The following is a 26,110-nucleotide window of genomic DNA, read 5'->3' as shown; positions in this document are numbered from 1 at the left end:
ATTCCACTTTAGGGAATTGCAGTAATTATATTTCATCCAGCAGAATTCAGCATCTGCGTAATTGTTTTTCTTTTTCCAGAAACGTCCTCTCTGACATTGAGCTGTTCTTGAAAATGTAGTTTCACACTCGAGGATTAAGCTAAAAATATTTTGTTTGGTCCCATGTGAATAACACGATAATAACACGATAATAACATGATAATAACATGATAATAACATGATAATAACATGATAGAAACAGGAAAAAGTACAGGAGATTATTATCTTTTATATTTTTATTTTATATTTTATTTTGTCTTCTTTTGTCGTTTTTTTTCCATGTTCTGCAATTACACAGTTCATTGCAAAAAATGTTTTATGTATTTATTCATTCATTCATTCATTCATTCATTCATTCATTCATTCATTCATTCATTTGTTTGTTTTTATGTATTTATTTATTTATTTATTTATTTATTCATTCACTCATTCTTTCATTCATTTGTTTATTCATTTAATTATTGAATGATTGATTGATTTATTTGATTTTGTTTTCTGATTTGTTTTTTATTTTTGATTTGTCTGTTTTTCTTTCTTTCTTTCTTTCTTCCTTTCTTTCTTTCTTTCTTTCTTTCTTTCTTTCTTTCTTTCTCTCTCCCTCTCTCTCTCTCTCTCTCTCTCTCTCCTTCTCTCTCTCTCTCCTTTTGTACCTCAAACAAACCCGACTCTTGTTTATTGTTTATTCATTTAATTATTGAATGATTGATTGATTGATTCATTCATTCATTCATTCATTCATTTATTTGTTATTTATTTATTGAAAACAGAAAGTAAATCTAACACTAAGGACATCTGCTCGATGATTGGCCAGAAGGCGTCAATGTATTTTCAGCTGAATTATTAACAGAGGCTCGGAGAGCAGCGCAGGTTATATATTGACGCTTTCCCTCTAATACATTATTGTTTCCATAGTAACACCTCGTTCACAAAAAACGTGTTGTTGTTTAACCAAAAAAAAGGCATAACTTTTTCTTATAAGACGATGTCTGTGTCATTTTTATGGAAGGAGTCTCCAATGTGAGAGCTGCAGCATTAAGGGTTTCTTCTGGACTTTCAGGATTTGTGAGGAAACTGACAAGCTGCATCATCTTATATATAGTGTAATATAATAATATATTAGTAGTAGTAATAATAATAATAATAATAATAATAATAATAATAATAATAATAGTTATCATCTTTAAAAGAAAGTGACAGAACAACAGTTTAGAGTTGACCAATCATTGGAAATTTGCTCAACCTAAATGCTAAGAATAAAAATAATGATTCATCTGTGCTTGTGAACTGATTTGTTTAAATAGAACGATTCACTGAAAATGATTCACTGCTTTGACTTTATAAACCCAAACATTCTCATCGTCTCTCTCGTTATTTCTCTCCTTCAGTCCGCCTCCGTCATTTCCATTATTATTATTTTTTTCTATTAAAGGTTGTGTTTTTTTTTTCCGTCTGCTCTTCGTCTCAGCGCCGTCTCCGCCTGAGAGACTCGGGCATTGCCAGGCGTATTAATGGGCATGTTAGAGGAAAATAATCAACTTAAATGCTAATAATAATTTTTTTTTAACGAACAAATTAAAAAGAAAACACAAAATAATGATTCGTCTGTGCTTGCGAACTGATTCGTTTAAATAGAACGATTCACTGAAAATGATTCACTCCTTTGACTTTATAAACCCAGACATTTTCATCGTCTCACTCGTTATTTCTCTCCGTCAGTCCGTCTCTGTCATGTCTCTTTTATTCTAATTATCTCAAATGAACAAATTAAAAAGAATACACAAAAAAGTGATTCATCTGTGCTTGCAAACTGATTCGTTTAAATAGAACGATTCACTGAAAATGACTTACTCCTTTGACTTTATAAACCCAGACATTCTCACTCGTTACTTTTCTCCTTTCAGTCCGTCTCCGTCATTTCCCTTATTATTTTTTTCTATTAAATGTTGTGTTTCTTTGTTCCGTCTGCTCTTCGTCTCCCCGCCGTCTCCTCCTGAGAGACTCGGGCATTGCCAGGCGCATTAATGGAATCGTTCGCTCAGCTCAATTAACCCTCGCTCACAGGGTTCACGTGTTGCGTCTTTATAATCTGGGTCAAGCGGAGGCACCTTGTTCTTCAGACACAACAGTGAAACGACACGATGCTCCACCGGCGGCTTTATTCGCATCACAGACTCCTGTCTTTGTTTTGGTTTGGTTTTTTTGACATTGCAGGTGATGGATAGACTCAGGTGTGTGTGTGTGTATGTGTGTGTGTGTGTGTGTGTGAGGTGTTTTTGAGTTTTTGATGCCAGACAGGTCTGACAGTGATGCTGTATGTGTATGTGTGTGTGTGTGTGTGTGTGTGTGTTTTGTCCTGTCTCCCTTGCAGATAAAGTTTGACAGTGACGGCGTGTGTGTTTGCTGTACGCTTCAACACCAGAGCTCCAGCTGCAACAGTTTGGGAGAGACGCTCAAACTCAACCCGCTGAGGGACTGCAATACCATACGGCTGCGTCTGAAGGTGTGTGTGTGTGTGTGTGAGACAGCTGTTTTCCTTGATGTACAGCTACATGTAAGCAGTATTTAGCTCCATTATCTCTATCATCCACTCAGAATTCCATCGGAGCGAGAAATTTAAGAGCCGAATGGAGTGATGCAGGCGGAGTAATCCACCATGGAGAACATCAGCTCAGAAAAAGAGAAGAAAAACAGACACTTAGACGAGTCCGATTCAGTCACGTCCGATTCAGTCACGTGACGGCGGACGTTTTATTTCATACACAGCTGAGATAGATTCATGAAGCTTTTGCTGACGAGGATGAAATGTTTCGCTTCATAAAACTGATCATTACATAAATAATCTAATGAGAGTCTGATAAAACACAGCTCTGATAGAAGAGGAGAAGAAATCAGACTTCTTCAGTGAGGAACACTCTGTCTATCTCTCTCTCTGTCTATCTCTCCATCCCTCTCTGTCTCATTTTCTCTCTCTTTCTCCCTCTCTCTCCTTCTATCTCCCCCGTCTCTATCCCTCTCTCCTTCTGTCTTTCTCTATCACTCTCTCTGCTCTTTTTCTTTCTCTGTATCTCTCTCTCTCTTTCTATCCGTCTGACTTTCCATCCCTCATGCTGTCCCTCTCTCTGTCCCTCACTTCCTCCCTCTCTCTGGCCCCCCTCTCTCTGTCTATCTCTCCATCCCTCTCTCTTCCTCTCCTGCTTTCTCTATCTCTGTCTATCCCTCGCTCTCTCTATCATCTATCCCTCTCTCTTTCTATCTCCTCTCTCTATCTCTTTCTATCTCCTCTCTCTATCCCTCTGTCTTTCTATCTCCTCCTCTCTCTAGTTTTCTCTTTCTTTCTCTCTCTCTCTCTCTGCACTCTCTGTGTCCCTCTCTCTCTATCTGTCTGCCCTTCTCTCTTTCTGTCCCTCACACTCTCTCTCTCTTTCTCCCTCGCTCTGCCCTCGCTCTTGCTATCTATCTCTGCATCCCTCTCTCTTCCTTCTTCTTCTCCCACCCTCTATCCCTCTAACTCCCTCTTCATCTTTATCTATCCCTCTCTCTCCTCTCTTTATCTACCTTTATCCGTTTCTCCTTCCCTTAACGTCCCTCTCTCTCTATCCCCCCCTCTCTATCCCCCTCTCTAGCCCTCCTCTACCTCTATCACTCTCTACCACTCTCTCCTCCATCCTACCCTCTCTTCCCCCTTTCTCTCTCTCTCTCTCTCTCTCTCTCTCTCTCCTGAACCCTGTCCCATTCTGATAAACTTACACTGACACTGGAGAGTCCTTACAAGAAAATGTTAAATAAATATTTCCTAATATTTAATATCATCTTTTGTTGATAAATGTCACTTGAAGTCGCTAGAAACTAGTGACCTAAAGTATGACAAGTGTCCAAGAGTATCCGCCTCACTTCCTGTTCCTGTTCCGATGCAAATCTGGTCACCTGAAAATCATCAGAACTGAACGTACCTGTTTTACACGACGGCTAGCTAACGGCTCACACACCAATATTAACGTTTCTCATCACAGTATTTTATTTTTTGCCCATACGGCATCGGCACATGAAGAAATATCAAGGAGCCAATTTCCCTGTCGAAGCAAAACGACCTGGCGTGACCCCCTCAGGGCCGCTCGGGGGGCCCTATTAGCACTTTCCGCAAAGTTAGCGCAGAGCAACACGGCTTCTTCACATCAGTATGCGAGCGCAGGCGTCTCTGAAGAAACGCTCACGCCAAAGCAAACTGCGTCTGCGAGACAGATGTCTGCACTCACAGTAACAATCACATGGAGAGGAGAAGACGCCTCACAGGAGTACACCTTCAACACGCGGCAGAACGTGTTATATAGATCGTGATGTAGCACTGAGAGAGAAAGCACAAAGGAATTATGGGAAATGGCAGTAGGAGAGTAGAGAGCCGTGTGTGTGTGTGTGTGGAGTATAATAATGCATGCAGCGTGCTCCCTCAGGCTGAAATGAATACACTTGACCTAGAAGCACATTTTATTTTTTCAGCTCCATAAGTATTGGCACCCTGTGTGATGTCATGCGCAAAATATCACACACCATCCAACCATTAAAGAAACTGTTGCTCCGACTGATGTTCAAATAATTTCAATAAGAAGTCTTTAAATAAATCATATTTATTTTTAAAAAATATATGTGTACAATGATGAGCAGTCCAAACCAGAATTTTTAAAAAAAATATTCAAAATGATTTATTTTTTTTAATACTTTCTAGATGCAAAATAGTTTAAAACAACATCTCAACAGGTTTATAAAACATTTCAAAATTGTATGGTAACACGCATTTTCTGAGCAAAATAGCAAATAAAATTTTACATATTTTTTTTAAAGAAATCATTTAAAAAATTTTCAAAAAAACCCCCAAATTATTATAATATTATAATATTATTATTATTATAATAATTCAATTTTCAATTCAATTTATTCATATAGCACCTTTTACAATGAACATTGTCTCAAAGCAGCTTTACAAAAGAAGAGAAAAAGAGAAAGGAAAAGGAGAAAATAAATAAATAAATAAAAATAAATTATTAAATTAAATAATTAAACTATTTTATCCCTATTTTATCCATAATGAGCAAGCCTGTATTATTATTATTATTATTATTATTATTATTATTATTGAAAAAAATATTTTTAATTGCTTTTAACATTTAGAAGCTCTGTATTTGCCTTTAAACAAATATTTTAAATTTTGCACAAATCAGAAAAATGTTATTGTGGTGATCATCTTCTATGCTCTTTATTATTTAAAGTATTTATGGTCATTTTAAGCACAACAACTTGTTTTTTAATTGCTGACATAATCCGGAATTTCTTTATATATGATTATTATTTTAATAAGGCAGCTCAAACTATGAGCTTTTTACTAAAATATGTAGAATAATATATGTAGTATATATAAGCAGTATATACATAGCATGAGCACAGTTATAGTGAATGTTATCTCACCTTTAAGGAAGGAGTCTCCAGTGTGGGCACTGTGGGGTAAAGCTGTGAGTTGGGATTTTGAGGTTTCTCTAGAACATGACAAGCTTTCTCAAATTCCATATTTTCTTCTTAATATCTTCAAGAAAGAGAATAAAGCGAAGCCTGTGAGAGAACGAGTGTTTACAGCTGCTATAGCTTTCCTGGTCACTCTAAACAGACTGGAAAAGCAGGAGATGTTTTTATTATTAAATCATAGATTGTACTTATTGGTTAATCAGTGCAGTATAAAAGGAATAAAAGATCTCAGGATGTGCTTTTCGAACGAAATAATCCACATGAGGTTGGGAACAGTAGCGCTGCTTTATCACGTCACTGAATCAGTGAAGATTCACCAGACGATTCAACAATTTGGCAAATGACTTTATGGTTCACCAAATGACTTGAGTCGCCAAATGATTCAGTGATGTGCCAAGTGATTTTTTGACTCACCAATTACTTAATGAGTTGCCAGATGATTCAACGATGATTTTATGATTTACAAAATGATTGTATGATTTGCCAAATGATTCACCTATTTGCCCAATGACTTTATGATTCACCAAATGACTTGATGGGTCACCAAATGATTCAATGATGCACCAAATGATTTTATGATTCACCAGTTACTTAATGAGTCACCAAATGATTCAACAATTTCCCAAATGACTTTATGATTCACCAAATGACTCGATGTGTGACCAAATGATTCAACAATTTTCCAAATGACTCTATGGTTCACCAAATGATTCAACAATGTGCCAAATGACTTGCTAAATGATTCATATCTTCTTCACTTAATGATTTTATGACTTACCAAATGTCTTCATGATTTGCCAAATGATTCACCTATGAACTATGCTCTTAAAAAGCACAACATTTCAGCTAGTTTCTTCACTAAATAAAAGAAATTAGTTGATTTGAATTAATTCAAACTTGTACATCGGTTCTGCGTGATTTAAATAGAGTGACATTAACACAGCTGTAGATACAGCCTGAGGAGATCATTTTAGATTAATGACCTTATGGAGAAGGGCAATATTATTTTTTTCCTGGAGAACAGTAACATCCCGTTTTTTCATCTTCCTTCTTACCAAAGCCATGTTATATAGTAAAGACTGAGACTTTAAATAAACACTTTCTAAGAAAGTCATTTCCTCTAGTTTCCGTATCTGACTCGACTCTGTTGAAATGAAGATGTGATTAACGGGTTTAATTGATTGAGTTAGTGAGATAACTAGCTGCGTCACGAGCGAGCCGTCAGAGCGCGTTAACAGCAGCTTGTTGGACAGACAGGCGATGGGACTCGATTTATGCCAACAGCGACAGCTTTGCCCCGTGTTTAACCTCACATGTTTGAGTTCTATCACACACACACACACACACACACACATACACACACCGCTTCCCACATGCTTGTGTCCGAGCCCGATCACGTAATCCGCTCTGCAGCAGCTCGTGACCAAAGGCGGTTCTGATCCGGTACTTTATACTAAAAACCCAGGTGGACCTGATATCAGAGGAAACATCTCAGGAATTAAATCCTGAAACAAATTTCAAAGATTCCAACTGGATTTGGAAAAGTCTCTACTCCCTCTCTCTTCTCTCCTCTATCTCTTCAATCTCTCCTACTTCTCTCCTCCACCTCTCCACTACCTTTCCTCAATCTCTACTCTTTCTCTCCTCCCTCCTCTATCTCTCCTCAATCTCTACTCAAACTCTACTCCAGCTCTCATCCCTCCCCTATCTCTCCCCCATCTCTCCTCTGTCTCTCCTCCAACTCTCCCCTTCATCTCTCCTCCTTCTCTCCTTTCTCTTTCTTCCATCTCTCCTACATCTTTCCTCCTTCTTTCTTTTGTCTTTCCTCCATCTTTCCTTCCTTTTTTCATCTCTCCTTCGTCTCTCCTTCTCCTCTTCTCTATCTCTTCTTCATCTTTCTTCCATCTCTCCTCCAACTCTCCCCTTTATCTCTCTTCTATCTCTCCTGACTCATTCTTACATCTCTCCTCCATCTCTCCTCATGCTTTCTTCCATCTCTCCTCCATCTTTCCTTGCTCTTTCTTCCATCTCTCCTCCATCTCTCCTCCCTCTTTCCTCAGTTTCTCCTCCATCTTTCCTCCATCTATCCTCCCTCTTTCTTCCATCTTTCCTCAGTCTCTCCTTCTCCATCTCTCCTTCATCCCTCCTTTATCTCTCATCCAAATATCAAAAAGTGAATTTGAAAGTAGAACATTAAATATGTATATATAGATATAAAAAACTGGATATTAAAATAAATAAATAGTACTGGTGTGAATGTAGCTTGTCGAAGCTGGGAAACAAATCCAGACTGAAGGAATTAAAATTAAAGTATGATGAGCTGGTTAAGGGGTTAATTGCATTTCTAATTGATGACACATTAATTAACTTGAAATCCTGGGAAAGATTTAAAAAGGAATAATTGGTGTGATGTCAAGAAAAACACAACTCCCCCCCCCACTTAATTCTCTAAAAAACATCAACACTGGCGTCTTTATTCATTTCCTCCAGATGTTATTACACGGTGAATTGAAGCTGCTGCGGCGGCTCGGCGTGGCTTGCGACCTCACTAACACACTTTATGATCTTTTTATCCTTTAATTTGTTACCCAATGAGGACAATGCTTTGTGAAAGGCAATAGGGAGTAGAGTTTGTGACCTCTATAAATAAAGCGATAGGCCGTACTCCACCCCTGCATTATGTCCACTTACAGGTCTATCACAGCAGCCCAGAGTGCAAGTCCCAGTGTCTGCTGAAATAAAACACATTCTCTGCTGTGAACTCAGAGGCTCGTGTTGTTGTGACAGGACTAAAGCAGTGACATGCAGCATTATGTCACAATATTTTGCCTGCGTTATGGGAAGTGAGGTGACGTTAAGCCACTCTAATGGCCGTTGTTGGGGATTGTATGACTCAGAGACAGCACACACATCACAGCCTGCTCTTTTTAAGATCTCTATGTGCCGGCTAAATGATTTTATCTTGACAAAGTGGCATTTCCGTGTCATACAGAGCTGAAGGATTGCCGGTTATTTATGTCCTTGATGTGACGCTGAGTGTGGAGATCTTAAGCTTGCGTGCTGTATAATGTCAGAAAAATGCTTTCTTTTGGCTAAAATAAACAGCAAAACAGTAAATTATATAATATTTTGTAAACCAGACTGAATAGACGTATTAGGAGTCTAGGAGCTTCGCAGGAAATAACATTAATGTCAAATTTTGGTGTATCAATGAATCATTTGGTGAATCTTCAAACCATCTGAGAAGTCATGGAATCGTTTTAAGAATCAAGTCAATCAGCAAATCATCAAATCATTCAGCGGATCATGGAATCACTTGGAGAATCATTGTATCATTTGGAGAATCGTGGCATTGCTTGGTAAATCATTGAATCATTTGGTGAATCATTGAATCACTTGGAGAATCATTGTATCATTTGGAGAATTGTGGAATCATTTGTAGAGTCATGGAATCATTGTATCATTTGGAGAATCATGGAATCATTTGGTAAATCATTGAATCATTTGGTGAATCACTGAATCACTTGGAGAATCATGGTATCATTTGGTGAATCGTGGAATCGTCTGGAGAATCATGGAATCATTTGGTAAATCAATGAATCATTTGACGAATCACTGAATCACTTGGAGAATCAGTGTATCATTTGGAGAATCTTTGAATCATCTGGAGAACCGTGGAATCATTTGGCAAATCATGGAATCATTTGGTGAATAATCGAATCCTTTGGCAAATCTTCAAATCGCTCAGAGAATCATCAGATCATTTGGTGAATTGTCGATTCAGTTGACGAATCAACAAATCTTTTTTTTTTGTCACCAAATTTTCTCTGCAAAGTTTTCAACAAGTGACCCATAACTCATAACCACTTCGAGTGAAACTTTTCAAAATTTGTCCATGGAGCACTGTATCTCATTCAAAAATCAACCAAAACACATACATTGTGCTGTGCTTGGAAAATAATCAGCAGTGAAGCAGAGTTACTGTGACCACCCCACCCGGAAGCTACTTCCTGTACCAACACCTTCTGACCAATCAGATTATAGAATTCAGCAGCACCTTGGTAGAATTATGCAGAAAGCTGTTAGCATGAACTAATTAAAAGTAATGTATCGTATAGAGCTAGATGAAGTTCTGATCTAGTTTTACACCAAAACAACACACACTCAGCTAACATGTTTAACCACAAGTGGCTAATGCTAGCAGAAGCGTGTATAGTGAGCAGACGTCTGGGTGAGAAACACTGATTTGTTGTTGATTTCTTTCTCTCTCTCTCTCTCTCTCTCTCTCTCTCTGCAGGAGCTGTTGTTTAGTGTATGTGCATTAAATGTCATCTCCACCATCGTGTGCGCTCTTGCCACTGCCATGTGCTGCATGCAGATGGTCTCTACTGATATACTGCAGATGGTAAGTGTGTGTGTGTGTGTGTGCGTGTGTGTGTGCATGAGCGTGTGCGTGAGCGAGCCACAGTCCTGCCCTTAAGCCTGTTCCATTGTATGGTGGAGGATAGATGGGGGCAGTTAAGAGGGATACAGTGTGCCAGCTATAATAAATTTGAGTGGAAAAACAACACAGGGCCATTAGAGTGAATCATATCCAAGAGCATATCATTTGCAGCGAGCACATATTCAAGCGTTCGGAGCAATCCCATATGGCACTGCTTTCTCTCATATGGCACTGCGCATTCGCAGATTTACACCACTATTCATTTTTTTATTTGTAACCAAAGAAGTAATGAACCGAGCAGCGAATGTACTGACCGTTACGTTCCACTGTAGTGTCCTGGTGGGTTAGAAAGAGGGACGGATTGTTCTGCGTTCACACACACGGCGACCGGAGTTTTATTTACAACAAGAGCTTAAGGTTTCTGCTGACATGAGCGACCGTGAGCGCTGGAGACTAGAAGTGGGCGTGTCCACATCAGCGACGTGACAAAGTTAAGAACTTTATGCAAATGTATACGGAGCGATGGTGCAGTGACTTGCGATGGAAGTGAGGTCAGAAGTGAGGTGGAATGCTAGCTGAGAAACGTTGTTACTATGGCAACCAGTAGTAGGATAGGAACGCCTTCTGATGGCTTCATAGTACAGAGACTCGAAATTTGCTGCGATAAAATGGCTATGTTTGTAGAATTCAGAATTGAATTGTAAAAATAATTTTAAATAGCTTTAAAAACAAGAACAGCCCGGTGCTGGCTAGCTACACTACTTACATGAATACTTAATTTGTTAAAATAACATACCATAACTAAATAATTATATATTTATAAGTAAATAAACGTTCTAATGTCATAAAAGTTCTCCTTCCATCTGAACAAGTCATACATAGCTGAAGAGTTTGTACAGATATTACAGGGTATATTATATTATATGGTTTGGAGGATGGTTTGGGACGGGTCTTTTTTTGTTGTTGTTGTTATTTATTTTTTAATTTTTTAATTTGCTGTAAAAGTTGTTGCCTTTTTTCTATATCAAATTATTATCAAATTAATTATTTAATTTAATTGAATACATTTAAAAAATAAATAAATAAATAAATAAAAATAAGTATTACCAAAACATATAAAATTGTTGGTAGCTTGCCTTTTTATTCTATTGGTGTAGTCTGTTAAATACTAATAACAAATTATTATAGATAGATAGATAGATAGATAGATAGATAGATAGATAGATAGATAGATAGATAGATAGATAGATAGATAGATAGATAGATAGATAGATAGATAGATAGATAGGAGCTCTACTGTTCTGTCCAAACCCGGGCTCCGATGCCACCTCCCCAGCATACTGCTGCAATGAAGTCTGCATCAATTCCCAGAACTTGACAGTGCATCGTGAGAGGCTCCTCACAGCACAAGAGGATACGTGTGGAGAGAAACACGTCTGATCAGCAAGGACAAGGCACAAAGTCTGTGTTTTTTCTGGAACACAGTATTCATATTCCCTTTCTAATTAGCTAATGAGCTTGTCAGCTAACTGAGTAGTAAGCTTAATAGCTAACTTCCTGTTAGCTACAGCAGTGCTGATTCTCGTGATCTATTCATTGGAATGGAACCAAACCAAAGGACTTGAAAGGATAGAAAATAATGGAAATCAGGAATAAATGATGGACGAGGACCACAGATCTCTCAGTGACCCCAATTTTTAAGAGGTCCTAAAGTCTTATTTTTTATGTGTGAGGAAATAAACTGACGAGGATATAAAGTTTTAATATTGCATATAAATAAGGTCCGTGGGTTTATGGCCACTGCTGTAAATCAGAGAATGAGATGCATGGCTGTGTGTGTGTGTGTGTGTGTGTTACATTAGCATGCTTGTGGCTGCTGTACGGATCACTGGAGCAGGAGGGGGATTAGTCTCGTCTCATGGTGCACGGTGGCAGTACAAAGAAATCAACAAACACTCTCGCTGCACAAAATCACCAGGATGAAACCAGTGGTGCTCACCACGATCTGTCTGATTTCTACGATGGCTGAGAAGTGCAAAACAAAATAACGATCTGAAAACAAAATAATGTAACCCAAAAATACATAAAAACAAATCTGAAAACAAAATAAAGATCTGTAAACAAAATCTTTAAACTAAATAACGATCAGAAAACAAAATAACGAATCCGAAAAACAAAATAACGAATCTAAAAAAACAAAATAAACATCTGTAAACAAAATCTTTAAACAAAATAATGATCAGAAAACAAAATAATGATATGAAAAAAAATAAAAAACAAAATAACAAATCCAAAAATCAGAGGTCCAATCAGAGGTAAGAATTCCATTTGCAAACTTATACCTACCTTTTCCGGTTTGTCTGAATTTTTTATTTTGTTCTCTGATTAGTTATTTTGTTTTGCACAAACATAACTACATTTCCCTTCAATAAAACTTACAGAAATACAACAGGCGGCACGATTAAACCTTTTCTGATTGTGAAACACCATAAAGATAAAACAGACACAGTAAAATGATGACGTTTAGTTACCTAGTAGGCTAAAATAATGAAAAAAACCTTTAAAGCCCTAAGTGCCGAATTTCATATAAGTGATTGAACACTACTGACCAAAACAGGTGACCCTCCAACAGTAAGGGGGGCGGGGGAAGGGTGGCTTGGGCAGGTGTGTGCATTTTCACATGATGACATGATGTAGTTTTTTTTTCGTATTTGCGTGTTTCCAGTTCATGCCTCACAGGGCGCGGGCTCTGAGCACCGACTGCATGACCCCTCACGGCACCATCCTACACCAGACACTGGACTTCGACGAGTTCATCCCGCCCATCCCTCCTCCACCCTACTACCCCCCAGAGTACACCTGCACCCCTGTGCTGGAGGGACAGAGGTACAGTCACACACTCATTCATCATACACACATACACTATACAGTCCACTCAAAAATATTGGCACCCTTTAGGATAAAGAAAGAAAAGAAAGAAATTGCGTCCAATACAACATCAGTCAATGAGTAAATAAGAGTAGCATGCTGTTAGCGGAATATAATACACAGTGGGAAGGTGTTTACATGACGTCAGGCTCCAGATTTTCCTACAGCATCACACATCCTGGAGTTTTTTATTCCCCGAATACCATCAGTTACATTTATTAATTAATAACATGATGAGTTTTTTTAACTACTTCCTTCCTGTTAATTTCTTAAGCCGTCATTCTGTCACTCTTTCTTTTTCCCCCTTATGAAGTCAGTCAGCAAACAGTGTTACAGCTTTACTGACTCCAGCCGACACTGGAGACTCCTTCCACGAAACCACACATCAAATCAAAGTACTTTGAAACAGACATATGTTTTTAAATGCCTTTTTGTGATGTGTACATCATATAGGTTATAACATATCAGACCAAGTGAGTTAATGTAAAATGAATGGTCTTTATGGAGATGAAACAAAAATGCTGTAATATATTGTGTATTTTTAAAAATAACATAATCACCATAAACTTGAAACATCTCCTGTGGTCTCAGCGTGAGTTCTGCTGTTAATGCGAGTGGAGATTAAACCGAAATAACTTTTCCTTCCTCCATCAGAGGTCTGCATCTGGACTTCCCTCATTCCCCCTTCAGCGCCATATACGGAGTTCCCATTAACAGCCCGGGAATCGTGTATCCGTCCGAGCTGCCTCCTCCGTACGAGTCGGTGGTGGGTCAGACCCCCGCCAGCCAGGTAACACACACCTTTACTCACCTGTACCTTTCTAATAGACATCAGGGAGAACACAACAAGGGAGAAATAATCAAACGGAAATAAAAACAGATCAATACAAGCAGACAAGAACAATAACGAAAACATAGAGGGAGAAAAAGACAGAAGAGGAATGATATAATTACTTTATACAGTTTAAGGAGATTGTAGTACTGAATCCTAGATGCTACGGGTAGCCAGTGCAAATAAGTCAGAGGAATTATTTTATTTTATAAAATAAAAAATAAAAGTGCTTTTTATAACCAAAGACAGACACTGTCTTATATGACATGCAGATTTAGATCCTTAATGAGCAAACCACACACACAACCACAGTAAAGAAAAACTCAGAATGGCTTTTTACGCTACCATTATTCCCGGGTTATCATCGTCATCAATCTATACCCCACTTTTACCCCCGGGGTAGAGGAAGATTTAACACGTGTGATTCAGAATCATGGTTTAATGCAACTTTTCCCTCTGGGGTTATGAAACTCTGCTCTGAAGCTTTTACAGTATAAACTCCACATCATGGTGCTGAACATGTACAGTGTGAAATGATGCGGTGTTAGAATGTTAGGGCTTGTTGCTTAGCAACAGACACCCAATCAGAACCTGAACAGCACTTCAGCCTCACATCAGGTGAAAAGGTAGCTGAACAACACCGAACAAAAACGGCTCGGTAGATAGAGTCAGGAGGAAAAGCACTGAACATCGCGGAAGTGCGCGAGGAAGCGAAGAGGAAATACGACACGCTGAAAAATTAGCGGAAGTCTGATATCGACGAAGGAATGAGTGGATGGATAATTAGACGACAAACTTAAAAAGAACAAAAAGAGATGATGAAGCTGTGAAAGATAACAGAACCTGCTCGAGTGCAGAACCACAGACCTGAACTTTTCTCCTCACTGATTAATGTGAAAGCGTGAGACGAGCCGTTATTTAAAGCGTCCACGCGCTGGATTTATCCAATCAGAGCTGTTGATACATGAATATGCAAATAAGCAGAAGGTGAAGGCGGGGTTTAGGAATGTAGAGAGTGAAAGGTCAGATTATGAAGAGCCAGGATTCAGTGTTAACCCCGGGGGAAAGTAGGAGCAGTGTGAAACCTCCAGCTACAGGATTCTGTTTACTCTGAGTTTACAATCACCTAAGCGTGAAAAGCTCTAGAGAATACATGAAGAAGAAACCTTACAGTGGCTGGAGGGATTCTTGCGAGTCCTGGAATGAGCATCTTAATGATTCCAGCAGCAGCTCCTGGGCACAAAATTGCATTGACGTGAAAAACGCAGACTCAGCAGAGACAGCAGCTCATCCTAAAAGGCTGGAGGAAAGGAAATGATTTAAAGCAGGAATGGAAGAATCAATTATCAGCGTAAACCAGTGTGAAAGAGAGAAAGAGAGAGAGTGTGATAAATGGTGATCATTAAGAACACTCGAAGATTTCTCTCCGCAGTTGACCTCGTTCACCGCTGACCTCCGTAGACCTCATCTCAGAGAGCGGCGCACTCGCGTCTCCAGCCCATAAAAAGTCAGGCGACAGTTTCATTTGCGCGAGAGCCTCGGACACGATCCCCGGAACCCTCGACATGCCGATAGATCAGCGCTTTTTATTTTATTATTTCATTTTTTTTTCTTCAGGCAGGCATTCCTGCACTCTTAATACAGTTTATGAGGCCGCTGTCCAGGGGATTTGCAAACCTCCGAAAGCGTTAGTCCTTTTCAATTACTCTCATTCATCTGTGTAAAGCCGTTCTGAAGAGCTCTTCTCCTGCACTCACGGCTAGGAAAAAAAAAAAAAAAAGAAGTGGCTTATGCAGCGGGTTATAATTTGCACTGGAGCGGCACCCAGGCTAAGCGGTCAGGAGGAATTCCACGCCGTTAATAAAAAGAAGAAAGGACGCCAATTTTCGATAATTTGTTTGATTTTCTCCCGGAGGATGTAATTTCGGGTAACGAAAGCGCTAAGCAGCGTCCTCGGTGCGGCTGGTGATTAAACCTGGCACAGGAATCAATCCGAGCACCAGATTCTTTTTGCTTTATTTTTATCGATGTCTATCTAGGAATCCAGACAGCGTTATTGATTCGCACGCCGCTGTCTTTCCTAAATATAAATACGAATCTGAATTGACAGTTGTTGTTTTTTTTTTTATGGACGATGATGTTATGAAGGGTTCGAATCCACAGCTTCCTTTTTTAACAGGTGGAGGATGATTATGAGGGTTTCACGTCATCAGGAAACCTTTTGTACTGTAAACTTACGTCTTTAACTTCTGCTCGAAGGAGGAAAAAGGACACTGAACAGTAATCGAGTTGATACTCAGCATCATCCGAGGTTTATTTTCTAATGAAATCACTGGCTGCGTTGGCGGTTTACTGTTATTTACTCATCATTGTGTTATTACTGAGGTATTTTACTGTAAAATATTCAGTTCTACAGCTGTTATTGTTCTGTACAGCATTAGCATAATACGTAACCATATTATTGATGCGTAATTTGTTATGGAATGAGTCCATTCACATTTTCATACATTTTCATACACTTTTGTTTTAATTTCATATTTTCTTGGTGTAAAGATGAATAGAGGAAAGGATTTGAAGAGAGTCAGATCCAGCTGAACATAATTATGTGGGAGAAAGTTAGCATCTAAGTTAGCAGAGTGACGCAAGGTTGATGGAACATACTGTAATTAGCTAATTGAAGTTAATTGGGGCAAAATCTGTGCTTGTTATGTTGAACTTTTACACTCTTGTGAGTATTTCAGTGATGTATTACTGGGTGATGGAGAGGAGATGGAAGGTTGAGGAGATGGTGGCAAAGAATCGGAATAGACACAGACTAACGTTAAGACTGAGACATGGACTGGCATTAATATTGAGACACAGACTGATGTTAAGACTGAGACACGCACTGACGTTAAGACTGAGACACGGACTGACGTTAAGACTGAGACACGGACTGACGTTAAGACTGAGACACGGACTGACGTTAAGACTGAGACACGGACTGACGTTAAGACTGAGACACGGACTGACGTTAAGACTGAGACACGGACTGACGTTAAGACTGAGACACGCACTGACGTTAAGACTGAGACACACACTGATGTTAAGACTGGGACACGGACTGATGTTAAGACTGAGATACGCACTGATTTTAAGACTGAGACACGGACTGATGTTAAGACTGAGACACGCACTGATTTTAAGACTGAGACACGGACTGACGTTAAGACTGAGACACGGACTGACGTTAAGACTGAGACACGGACTGACGTTAAGACTGAGACACGCACTGATTTTAAGACTGAGACACACACTGACGTTAAGACTGAGACACGGACTGACGTTAAGACTGAGACACGGACTGACGTTAAGACTGAGACACGCACTGATTTTAAGACTGAGACACACACTGACGTTAAGACTGAGACACGCACTGACTTTAAGACTGAGACACGCACTGACGTTAAGACTGAGACACGCACTGATGTTAAGATTGAGACACGGACTGACGTTAAGACTGAGACACGCACTGACGTTAAGACTGAGACACAGACTGACGTTAAGACTGAGACACGCACTGATTTTAAGACTGAGACACGGACTGACGTTAAGACTGAGACACGGACTGACGTTAAGACTGAGACACGCACTGACGTTAAGACTGAGACACGCACTGACGTTAAGACTGAGACACGCACTGATTTTAAGACTGAGACACGCACTGACGTTAAGACTGAGACACGCACTGACGTTAAGACTGAGACACGCACTGATTTTAAGACTGAGACACGCACTGACGTTAAGACTGAGACACGCACTGATTTTAAGACTGAGACACACACTGACGTTAAGACTGAGACACGCACTGACGTTAAGACTGAGACACGCACTGATTTTAAGACTGAGACACGCACTGACGTTAAGACTGAGACACGCACTGATGTTAAGACTGAGACACGCACTGACGTTAAGACTGAGACACGGACTGATGTTAAGACTGAGACATGGACTGGCATTAATATTGAGACACAGACTAATATTAAGTCTAAGACACAGACAGACACTAAGACTGAGACATTGATTAACATTAAGACTGAGACACAGACTTATTCTGTGTTCACACTGCATGATGGATCGGTGACAGGAGCTTTCACACTGCATGACTTCATAATAGGAAAAATCGCCCACATCTCTGTCTGATCCACAAACTGCGTTTCACAACCGAACATACGCCAGAAAAAAATAAGGAAATAACGCAAGATCACACGTGATGTCAGAGTTCTCACGTGAGACTGGACATGGAACCCCGCAAAAAGTTCGCAAGCCAAATGGTCAGTGCGTGAAACAAGGATTGTGCATTCTGCAGAATTGAACAAATGAATAATTTTGCAATGTGCTGCTGCTGATGCGGCTGGTCAAGCAAATATTTCTGCTTTATTTCTGTTTGATAATTGTAGAGCTAATTTATTCTGATAGAACTATATTTAAGACATTTTTGTCTGATAAAAACCTATAAACTATTATTATCACACAACAGTCTGGGCCAGAACACCAGAGGGAGCCCTCGCCCGAATATTAACTATCTCTGGCCACTTCCGGTACTGAGGCTTATTTAAGCAGCGCGCCACCTCAGCCTCATTGCGAAGCATTGTTTCCGTTTGTGTCACTTGCCAAGCCTTTATTCTGTTATTGTCTAGTTACCTCGTGTATGACCTTGCCAGTTTATCTCTTGACCTCGAGTTTCGGATTTGTGTTTTGGATTAGTTTACTGAGTGACAGCTTTCTGGTATTTGACCCTTTGCTTTCGTTATCTTGACCACGATTTCTGCCCACCGTCCTTTACGAAATCTGCACATGGACTCTAACACTCCTCCGCCTGACGAGGCGTTACAATTATATTGTGCTCCAACCGAAGCCGTGCTAGCTGATATTGTGGTCTAAAACTCCTCCTCCCGCTGCCCTGTATCTCGCTCTCTCATTGGCTGTAGGTCATCGCCGAGGTTTGTTTCAGTCAGAGCTGCTTTCACACTGCAGGACTTTGAGTAGTCAGCAACTCGATCAGACCAAGTTTTTGGTCATTCACACTGTGTACCTGTTCACTCGTGTGTACGCGCTCCGATTTGCCTCCACAGTGTGAACCCGTCATAAGGCTAAGACAGGAGACATGGACGAATTAATCTCCAGTAGAGAATTACTTTCTCTGAAGTTTTTCCAGAAAACATTTTTATTTCTTGTGTGAAAAAAGCTTTAAAAAGTGAAAAGCACAAAACTAAAAGGCTCTTTAAAGCTTCTGTAAAGTGCTGTGTGCTGTTTTAGCCTTTGTGCTGTTTTAGCCTTTGTGCTGTTTTAGCCTTTGAAAACTCCAGTGTTCATATTAGAGGAAAAAACTGTCACTCTCACAAACCCCATGTGTTTTTATTCACTCAGAACCTGCTGAACGTCGTCATGTTCCGTTTGAAGATAAATTATTTATTTTATGTCGTTCACCAAACCAAGGAATTGCACAGTGCATGTGAACGTTGCGCTAATGCTAATAATAAAACCGCCGCTTCCTGAATCCTGCTGTCTACTGACCTTCAGTTAATGACACATGAAGATGTACGCTTTATTTCAGCATTGTTTTCATCAGCACCGCTTCGGATGTTGTTACAGCAGCCGTGTTTCTCTCTGCGGTCAATAAACCCATCCGCTGTGATCAGCGCTAGCTAATAATAGCAAAGGGCTTTAGAGGTGCGTCAAGAGGAACTCACCGGCGCCATTTTATTCCTAAAATTAAAAATACAAGGTTGTACAGCTTCACAGACCTCACGAGGAACCGCGGGACTGCAGACGTACAGTTCAGGATGGGACTGAAAGAGGGTTTGTGTCCTCGGATTTGCTAGGAAGATGAATTAAAGAACATTTTGGGAAATAGAATCATCACCAACTGGACGTGTCGTTACACACAAGTAAAAGTTTCATCATTTTCTGTAATGTCTTTCATTTTTCTTGAAGGTTCTAGGAAGAAAGTGATTCACAGTCAAGAAGTGTGTGTGTGTGTGTGTGGATTGAAGTATTACCCCGTTATGAAAGGCAACATCGCCCCCTGTTGATGCTGTTTTGTCAGTATCAGCTAAACACAGCTGGGTTGCCAGATGTCAGCGTTTTCAGTGGGACGCTCTCTAAGTTTGGGTTCTCCTCCTTATCCTTTTCATCCACCTCCTCCTCCTCCTCTCACATATAATCATGTTCTCCAGCTGGACCTGGAACAAATTTGATCTGAGATGTCTGATATGACATCCTTCACAACTAGAATGCACTTAGACCCTGTCCTACTCCAGTGTGTCGTATAAAGTGTGTGAGTCATGTTTCCATACTGAAGAAGAAGAAGAAGTGCACTTCAGGAACCCAGATGATTCACTTATTCAACTAAAAAAAAACAAGTGTGGATTGTTGGACACTTCATGCACTCGACACTCACAGCTTCACTTACATAGAGAAAGAAGGGGCGGAGCTACCAGGTGCTGACGCCGGATGAGAAAACAGTTTCAAGATGGCCGACGAGACTCAGGTGGACGAGACGTCCTACAAACATCTTTTAAATGACCCCACGTTGTGATTTATGTATTTTTCAACATTTTAAAACAGCTTATACCTCCAGTTAAAAAACGTTGTTGTTCCATCTGAGATGATAAAATACCCTTCTAACATTAATACACTAGATGCTAGAGTACATAGCGCACAGTGTGGGGAACACGTCCACTTTAATCATGTCTCAGTGCTAAAATTCAACGTCCTTCTTGCCCAAATGTGACATTTCACCTTGAAGAAAAGCGGGTCCTAGTTTCCAATTTACGTCATTAATTTATTTATAACGGTTAAAACGTCTTAGGATCCTACACGGTTGCCAGATTTGTTTAAAATATGATGTCACAATAAATTAAAAAATTAACAAAAATAATGACTGGACTGAGGGCTTAGGGTAAAGTATCTCATTATCAGGACTGCATCGCATCCTGCTGCAAAAAATTTACAAAATGTTGAATTGTATAACAATTGTATTGTTTCACAGCAATCCCACAGTATCTTGGGAAAGTTTGCCATTAGAATGCTGATCATTACAGTACGTCATCAGTACCTGTAATTAGAAGAACATGAATGTAAATAGACATCAACTGTAGTATCTTTGAGGACACATTTATATACAGTGGAACCTCAGCATATGAATGCTCTACATTACAAATTTCCGCCTTAAGAATTTAGAAATTTTGCAAGAGATTTGCTTCAGCATACAAAGCATTTTCGGCATACGGACAAACCGAACGGAACACTGGCTAAGTCGCGCGTATGTCCGGAAGCCGTTCAAAGCTAGTTTGTTTCAGTGGAAAGCCAAGTGAAGCGAGTTTATCAATTTTACCATTCAGTTAAAGCTGTAGGAAAGAGTCGACCCACGATACCAACGTCTCCTTCAGCATGCGTTCAAAAGCTAGGTGATTTTTCAGGTGTTTTTTTGTTGACAGATTGGTGGTGTGGGCGGTCTGTTCTATTTTTATCCCAAGCTTGGTGGCACGACTTCCTGTGAGGAGCCTTGACATGGAATGCTTGGTTTGGGTCAGTTTTTTGTAAGCAGTCATACATTTTACATACGCTTCATATTGGTCATATTTTTGCTGTGAACAACTTTGTCACCTGGTGTGAGCTCAACCATCTACAGCTCAATGTTGGGAAAACAAAGGAACTGGTAGTGGACTTTAGAAAATCCAGAACCCCAGCCTCTCCTTTGTCTGTCCTTGGACAGAAAGTTGAGATTGTTGAGTATTACAAATACCTGGGAGTCCATACTGACAACAAACTGGACTGGACACTAAACTCAATAGCGTTCTACAAGAAAGGACAGAGTAGGTTATATTTTCTGAGGAGGCTCAGGTCCTTCAACGTCTGCGACACCATACTGCAGATGTTCTATGAGTCTGTGGTGTCTAGTGGCATTTTCTATGCAGTGGTCTGTTGGGGAAGTAACATGAAGGTGGCAGAGAGAAATAAACTGGACAGACTAATCAGGAGGGCTGGCTTTGTACTTGGCATGGAGCTGGACCCAGTTCACGTTGTTGTTGAGAGAAGAATGCTGTGAAAACTCCATTCAATCCTGGACAACCCTTCTCATCCACTACACAGTCTGCTGGTTAATCAAAAGAGCACATTCAGCCAGAGACTGACCACTGCCAAGTGTAGCACTGAGCACTTTAGGAGATCTTTCATCCCTGTGGCAATTAAACTGTACAATTCCTCCCTTTACGTGTTGGGACATTTTCATGTGCAATTCCATGCAGATAAATAATAATGGGTACTTTAGTAATTATAGACCTTTCATGCATATTACAATTTCACCATTTTCAATACAACATTACCATTATCACCTGTTAAAATTATCACCAATTTACAATCCTTGTGTGCAATATTACAGCTTTACACTATTATTTGTTCAGTATTTGTATTTATTTATTCTATTTTACAGTTTATATAACAGTGTATATATTTCTTTCTTTCTCTCTTATATTTTTATTTTTATTAGAGCAACTTTTTCCACTCAGAGGTTTTGGTCCTCTTTGTGGAGGTGATGATCTTCTAATAAATATGATGTTAATGTAAAGGTGTCTCTTTGTTTGCTCCATGCAGGCCACCACCAGTTTGGAGCAGCAGGCCACCGAGTCCAGCGTGTGTGAGAGGAACACGACCACCGGCCTCAGCACTCAGGGTGAGTAAGTTTAGTAGAATTATGGAAGTATATACAGCAAAATAAACGGTCTTTTTGTAGATCGGGTTGCCAGGTGTTAGAACAGAACTCTCAAACAACTCCAAGGCTTGGTTGAAGGAAAAGTAAGAGATGATGCTGTTTGTCTTCTTTTGTTTCCTAAGACTTCATGTAAGAAAGAAGGTCACTTAATCCTCACCTTTTCCCTCTCCTAATTTTTGGCAGTATGTCTATCGACAAAAAAAAAGTCCTGGACGTCGCTAGATGTTCTGGATGTAGATTCACTACCTTCTTCACTTTGTTAAAGTGATGTTAATAACACAACCCAGGCAACCCTGTGTACTGTCTCTGAACATACAGGACTATAAATACAGCTTTAGTATCTTTATATGTGTTGTTATTTTGAAGATCTTTCTATTTATTATAAAACATTCATGACCTAAACACACCCAGATGCATGTGTTATCTGTTTCCTGTGATTGAATCCGGCTAATACTGGCACCTGTTGTTTATGGTTGTCCCAGCGTCAGTGGACAGCGCGTCCCTGATGGTGTCCGAATCAGCAGACGTCCCTGATCAAAGCAGTTCCTCCGATGATCTGTGCTCTCTGGAGGTCCAGGGCTCCGATTTATCTCCGTACACGACACTCTGTACCTGCACGAGCCCGGAGCACAGCCACAGCACTCGCCCTCACGCTCGCTCTCACGCTAACCTGGACCACAGTGAGTCCTCCGTCACGCATGACTCCATCACCCACTCGCTGGAGAACGTCATGGCTCCTGAGAAGGACGAGAGCTCCATCACCATCCAGCCTTCAACCGAGTCAAGAGAGCGAGTCAGTATGAAGCTAACGCTTCCTGATCCACCTCCGGTGCCCGAAGTCCAGCCTTGTGCCTCCGACTCTGGTGCTTTACCTTCTCCTTCGGGGCGACCGCGGGGCGCTCGGTTATACTTCAGCGTCTGGTCACCTTCTTCCACCTCGGTGCCACATCCCTCCTCTACCTCAGCGCGCACGCTCCGAGCCAGGCGTTACCGCAAGCTAGCGAGAATCGTGCGGTCCACCAGCGACCCAATTTCCTGTAACTCTGTACACAGACGTATGTCGCCTTTTTCTTCTCTCTGTTTAGATTACATGTAAATGTTTTTCCTTTATTAATTCATTATCTCTTTATTTGTAGCTGAGAGCTGTGGCTGTACTTCTACAGGTAGGTTTGTGGTGTATATATGGGCGGAGCTATAAAAAAAATCATTTATTTGTCATGTAGTGAAAGCTTTTTGCAACTGGACCTTAACTGACCTTCTGAAATATTTCCCCACAGTTCTTTAAGTGGTACGTGGATATGATAAAGGTTACAGCTTACATTTTATTCCCGCAGCGTTCATGGAGATTTCAAGCGGTACGGCATCCCAGTGCTGCAAACACAACAGCCGCGGAGTGAAGAAACAGAAGGATTGCGGGAAAGCAGAGCTCCGTCTTAAAGGTCGCACGCTGCACCCGGCCTCGGGCGAGCGTCCACACTCGCTAGCCGATCTCCAAACCTACAAAGACACTAAGATCCTGGTGGCACGATTCCTGGAGCACTCCAGCTGCAGCCTGCCTCCTGAAGTCCAGCAGGTGGTCAACAGCATCAAATGCGTCATCAAGTCGGATGAGAAGCACATGGAAGAGGCCATGTTCAGCGCCAGTATTCTCGATCAGGTGAGGAATAAACGTAAGCGATAGTGCAACTGTTACCTGAGGTTGACTTCTTCCTATAAAAGCACATCCAATTTGCTCAGCAAAGATTTTTGTTTTCCATTAAAGAAAACAGCACCACTTCAACATCTATACACATTTTTATTCTGCTTACTCTGGAGCCATACAAGTCCCTGTGCAAGTTAAATCATTACTATAGAACAGATGTCATGTTATAGAAAATCAATCAACAGCTTCTGACCAATCAGAATTGAGAGTTCATCCACACTGTGTAATATCTATCTATCTATCTATCTATCTATCTATCTATCTATCTATCTATCTATCTATCTATCTATCTATCTATCTATCTATCTATCTATCTAAATTATGACAAAAAAATGGACAAGCGTAAGGATTTGAGTGAGTTTGGACAAAGGGCCAGATTGTGATGGCTAGACCACTGGATCAGAGCATCTCCAAAACTGCAGCTCTTGTGGGGTGTTCCCGGTCTGCAGTGGTCAGTATCTATCAAAAGTGGTCCAAGGAAGGAACAGTGGTGAACCGGTGACAGGGTCATGGGCGGTCAAGGCTCATTGATGCACGTGGGGAGAGAAGGCTGGCCCGTGTGATCCGATCCAACAGACGAGCTACTGTTGATCAAATTGCTGAAGAAGTTAATGCTGGTTCTGATAGAAAGGTGTCAGGATACACACTGCAGGACGGGTCAGGGCTGTTTTGTAAATATGTTTATTACACTGAAAGTTGAAAGTGTATTAATAAAGTGGAAAAGTGATGAAGTCCCTTTGAGATGGAAGTAAGTTTAGAGAAGTTCAGGCTTTGTTTGGCAGATGAACAAACCAATGTATTCCTTCACTGAATTAAGGAAAGCGACATCAAACCACAACCCTGATTAGGATAAAGTGCTTACTGATTCATTTTTTTCCCTACAGAGATGAAAAACAGCTGTGGGTAATCACTTTCAGGTCAGCTTTAAGGTTTTTGCAGGAGTGTAGTGGAGGAAAACTCAGATTCATTCACATTTTCGGAGATATGTTTTAAAAAAATGTTTTCAGAATGTTTGAATGGAAACCCGCTGAGCGAAAGAGTCCCTCAGGTCCATCCTCTGACCTTCAACCCGTTATTTATTTGATGTCGCAGGTGATGTCACACTCGCAGCCAATCACAAGCAGCCTCAGAAAACACACTCACGATGATCTGCATCTACAGAGCTGCGGGGCGCTGAGTTCCCCGTCCTTGCGCCGCTGTAACAAACCTCGGCTATCGGGCCAGACGGATGCTCGTGATGACCCGGGTCACGACCTCCCTCAACGACCCAAAAGCCTCATCAGTGTGTGCAGAGAAACCATCCTCTGACCACTGACCTCGCTCTGTGGACCACAGGACTCCTCCCACTCATAAACTTTCGTGCCAAGGCTCATCAGCAGGAACAGTAGCACTCAGAATGCATTAAATCATCCAAGAATTAAAAAAAACACAACGTTAAAGAAAGTTTGTTTTCAGGGGGTGTTTACTTTTAATTTATTTTGTCTGAGGGTCAAAATGTTTTGGATTTGTGATGGATAAAAAATGAAAGAATGCTCAGTTTTGGAAGGAAAGGACTGATGAATCTGACTCTTAGCGAAACTGTGACAGGACAGGATTTTGTTGTTTGATGTGAGACTGCAGGAAAAAAAAAACTCCACATGGTTGGATTACTTAACTTACCTCAGTGTGATATTCTTTTCAGTGTTACGAATAAAAAAATATCAGTTTGTAATGTTGTGTGTGGCTTCATATTATTGCTTGTGATCAGGAATGAAGTTCTCAGGAATCTGCTATTGTTTGTGCAAGCCCAGGTTTCCAACAACCAATCACTGATCACCATTTATCCCAAATATCAAACCCAGATCTCTCCCAAAAACCAATTAATATCACCATTTATCCCAATGACTAATAACTGTTCAG

At 40.3% G+C, this 26,110-nt stretch overlaps 1 protein-coding gene across 1 annotated transcript in view; it reads left to right on the top strand.

Annotated features, from left to right (window-relative positions):
- The window catches only part of fam189a1 (family with sequence similarity 189 member A1), a 140,226-nt gene extending 114,326 nt beyond the window's left edge, over positions 1-25,900 (top strand). Inside the window, exons 4-12 of the mRNA XM_058382379.1 lie at positions 2,408-2,539; positions 9,848-9,955; positions 12,720-12,880; positions 13,577-13,712; positions 22,392-22,470; positions 22,992-23,564; positions 23,646-23,672; positions 23,844-24,166; positions 25,304-25,900. Coding sequence (XP_058238362.1) covers positions 2,408-2,539; positions 9,848-9,955; positions 12,720-12,880; positions 13,577-13,712; positions 22,392-22,470; positions 22,992-23,564; positions 23,646-23,672; positions 23,844-24,166; positions 25,304-25,519 — 1,755 coding nt within the window. The 3' untranslated portion in view covers positions 25,520-25,900. The remainder of the gene's footprint in view (positions 1-2,407; positions 2,540-9,847; positions 9,956-12,719; positions 12,881-13,576; positions 13,713-22,391; positions 22,471-22,991; positions 23,565-23,645; positions 23,673-23,843; positions 24,167-25,303) is intronic.
- The last annotated feature ends 210 nt before the right edge of the window (positions 25,901-26,110 follow it).

Source organism: Hemibagrus wyckioides, linkage group LG27 (genome assembly GCF_019097595.1).
Source record: "Hemibagrus wyckioides isolate EC202008001 linkage group LG27, SWU_Hwy_1.0, whole genome shotgun sequence".
Classification (NCBI taxonomy): Eukaryota; Metazoa; Chordata; class Actinopteri; order Siluriformes; family Bagridae; genus Hemibagrus; species Hemibagrus wyckioides.
The sequence above is the reverse complement of the archived record's forward strand: the minus strand, read 5'-3'. Positions and strand labels throughout refer to the sequence as shown.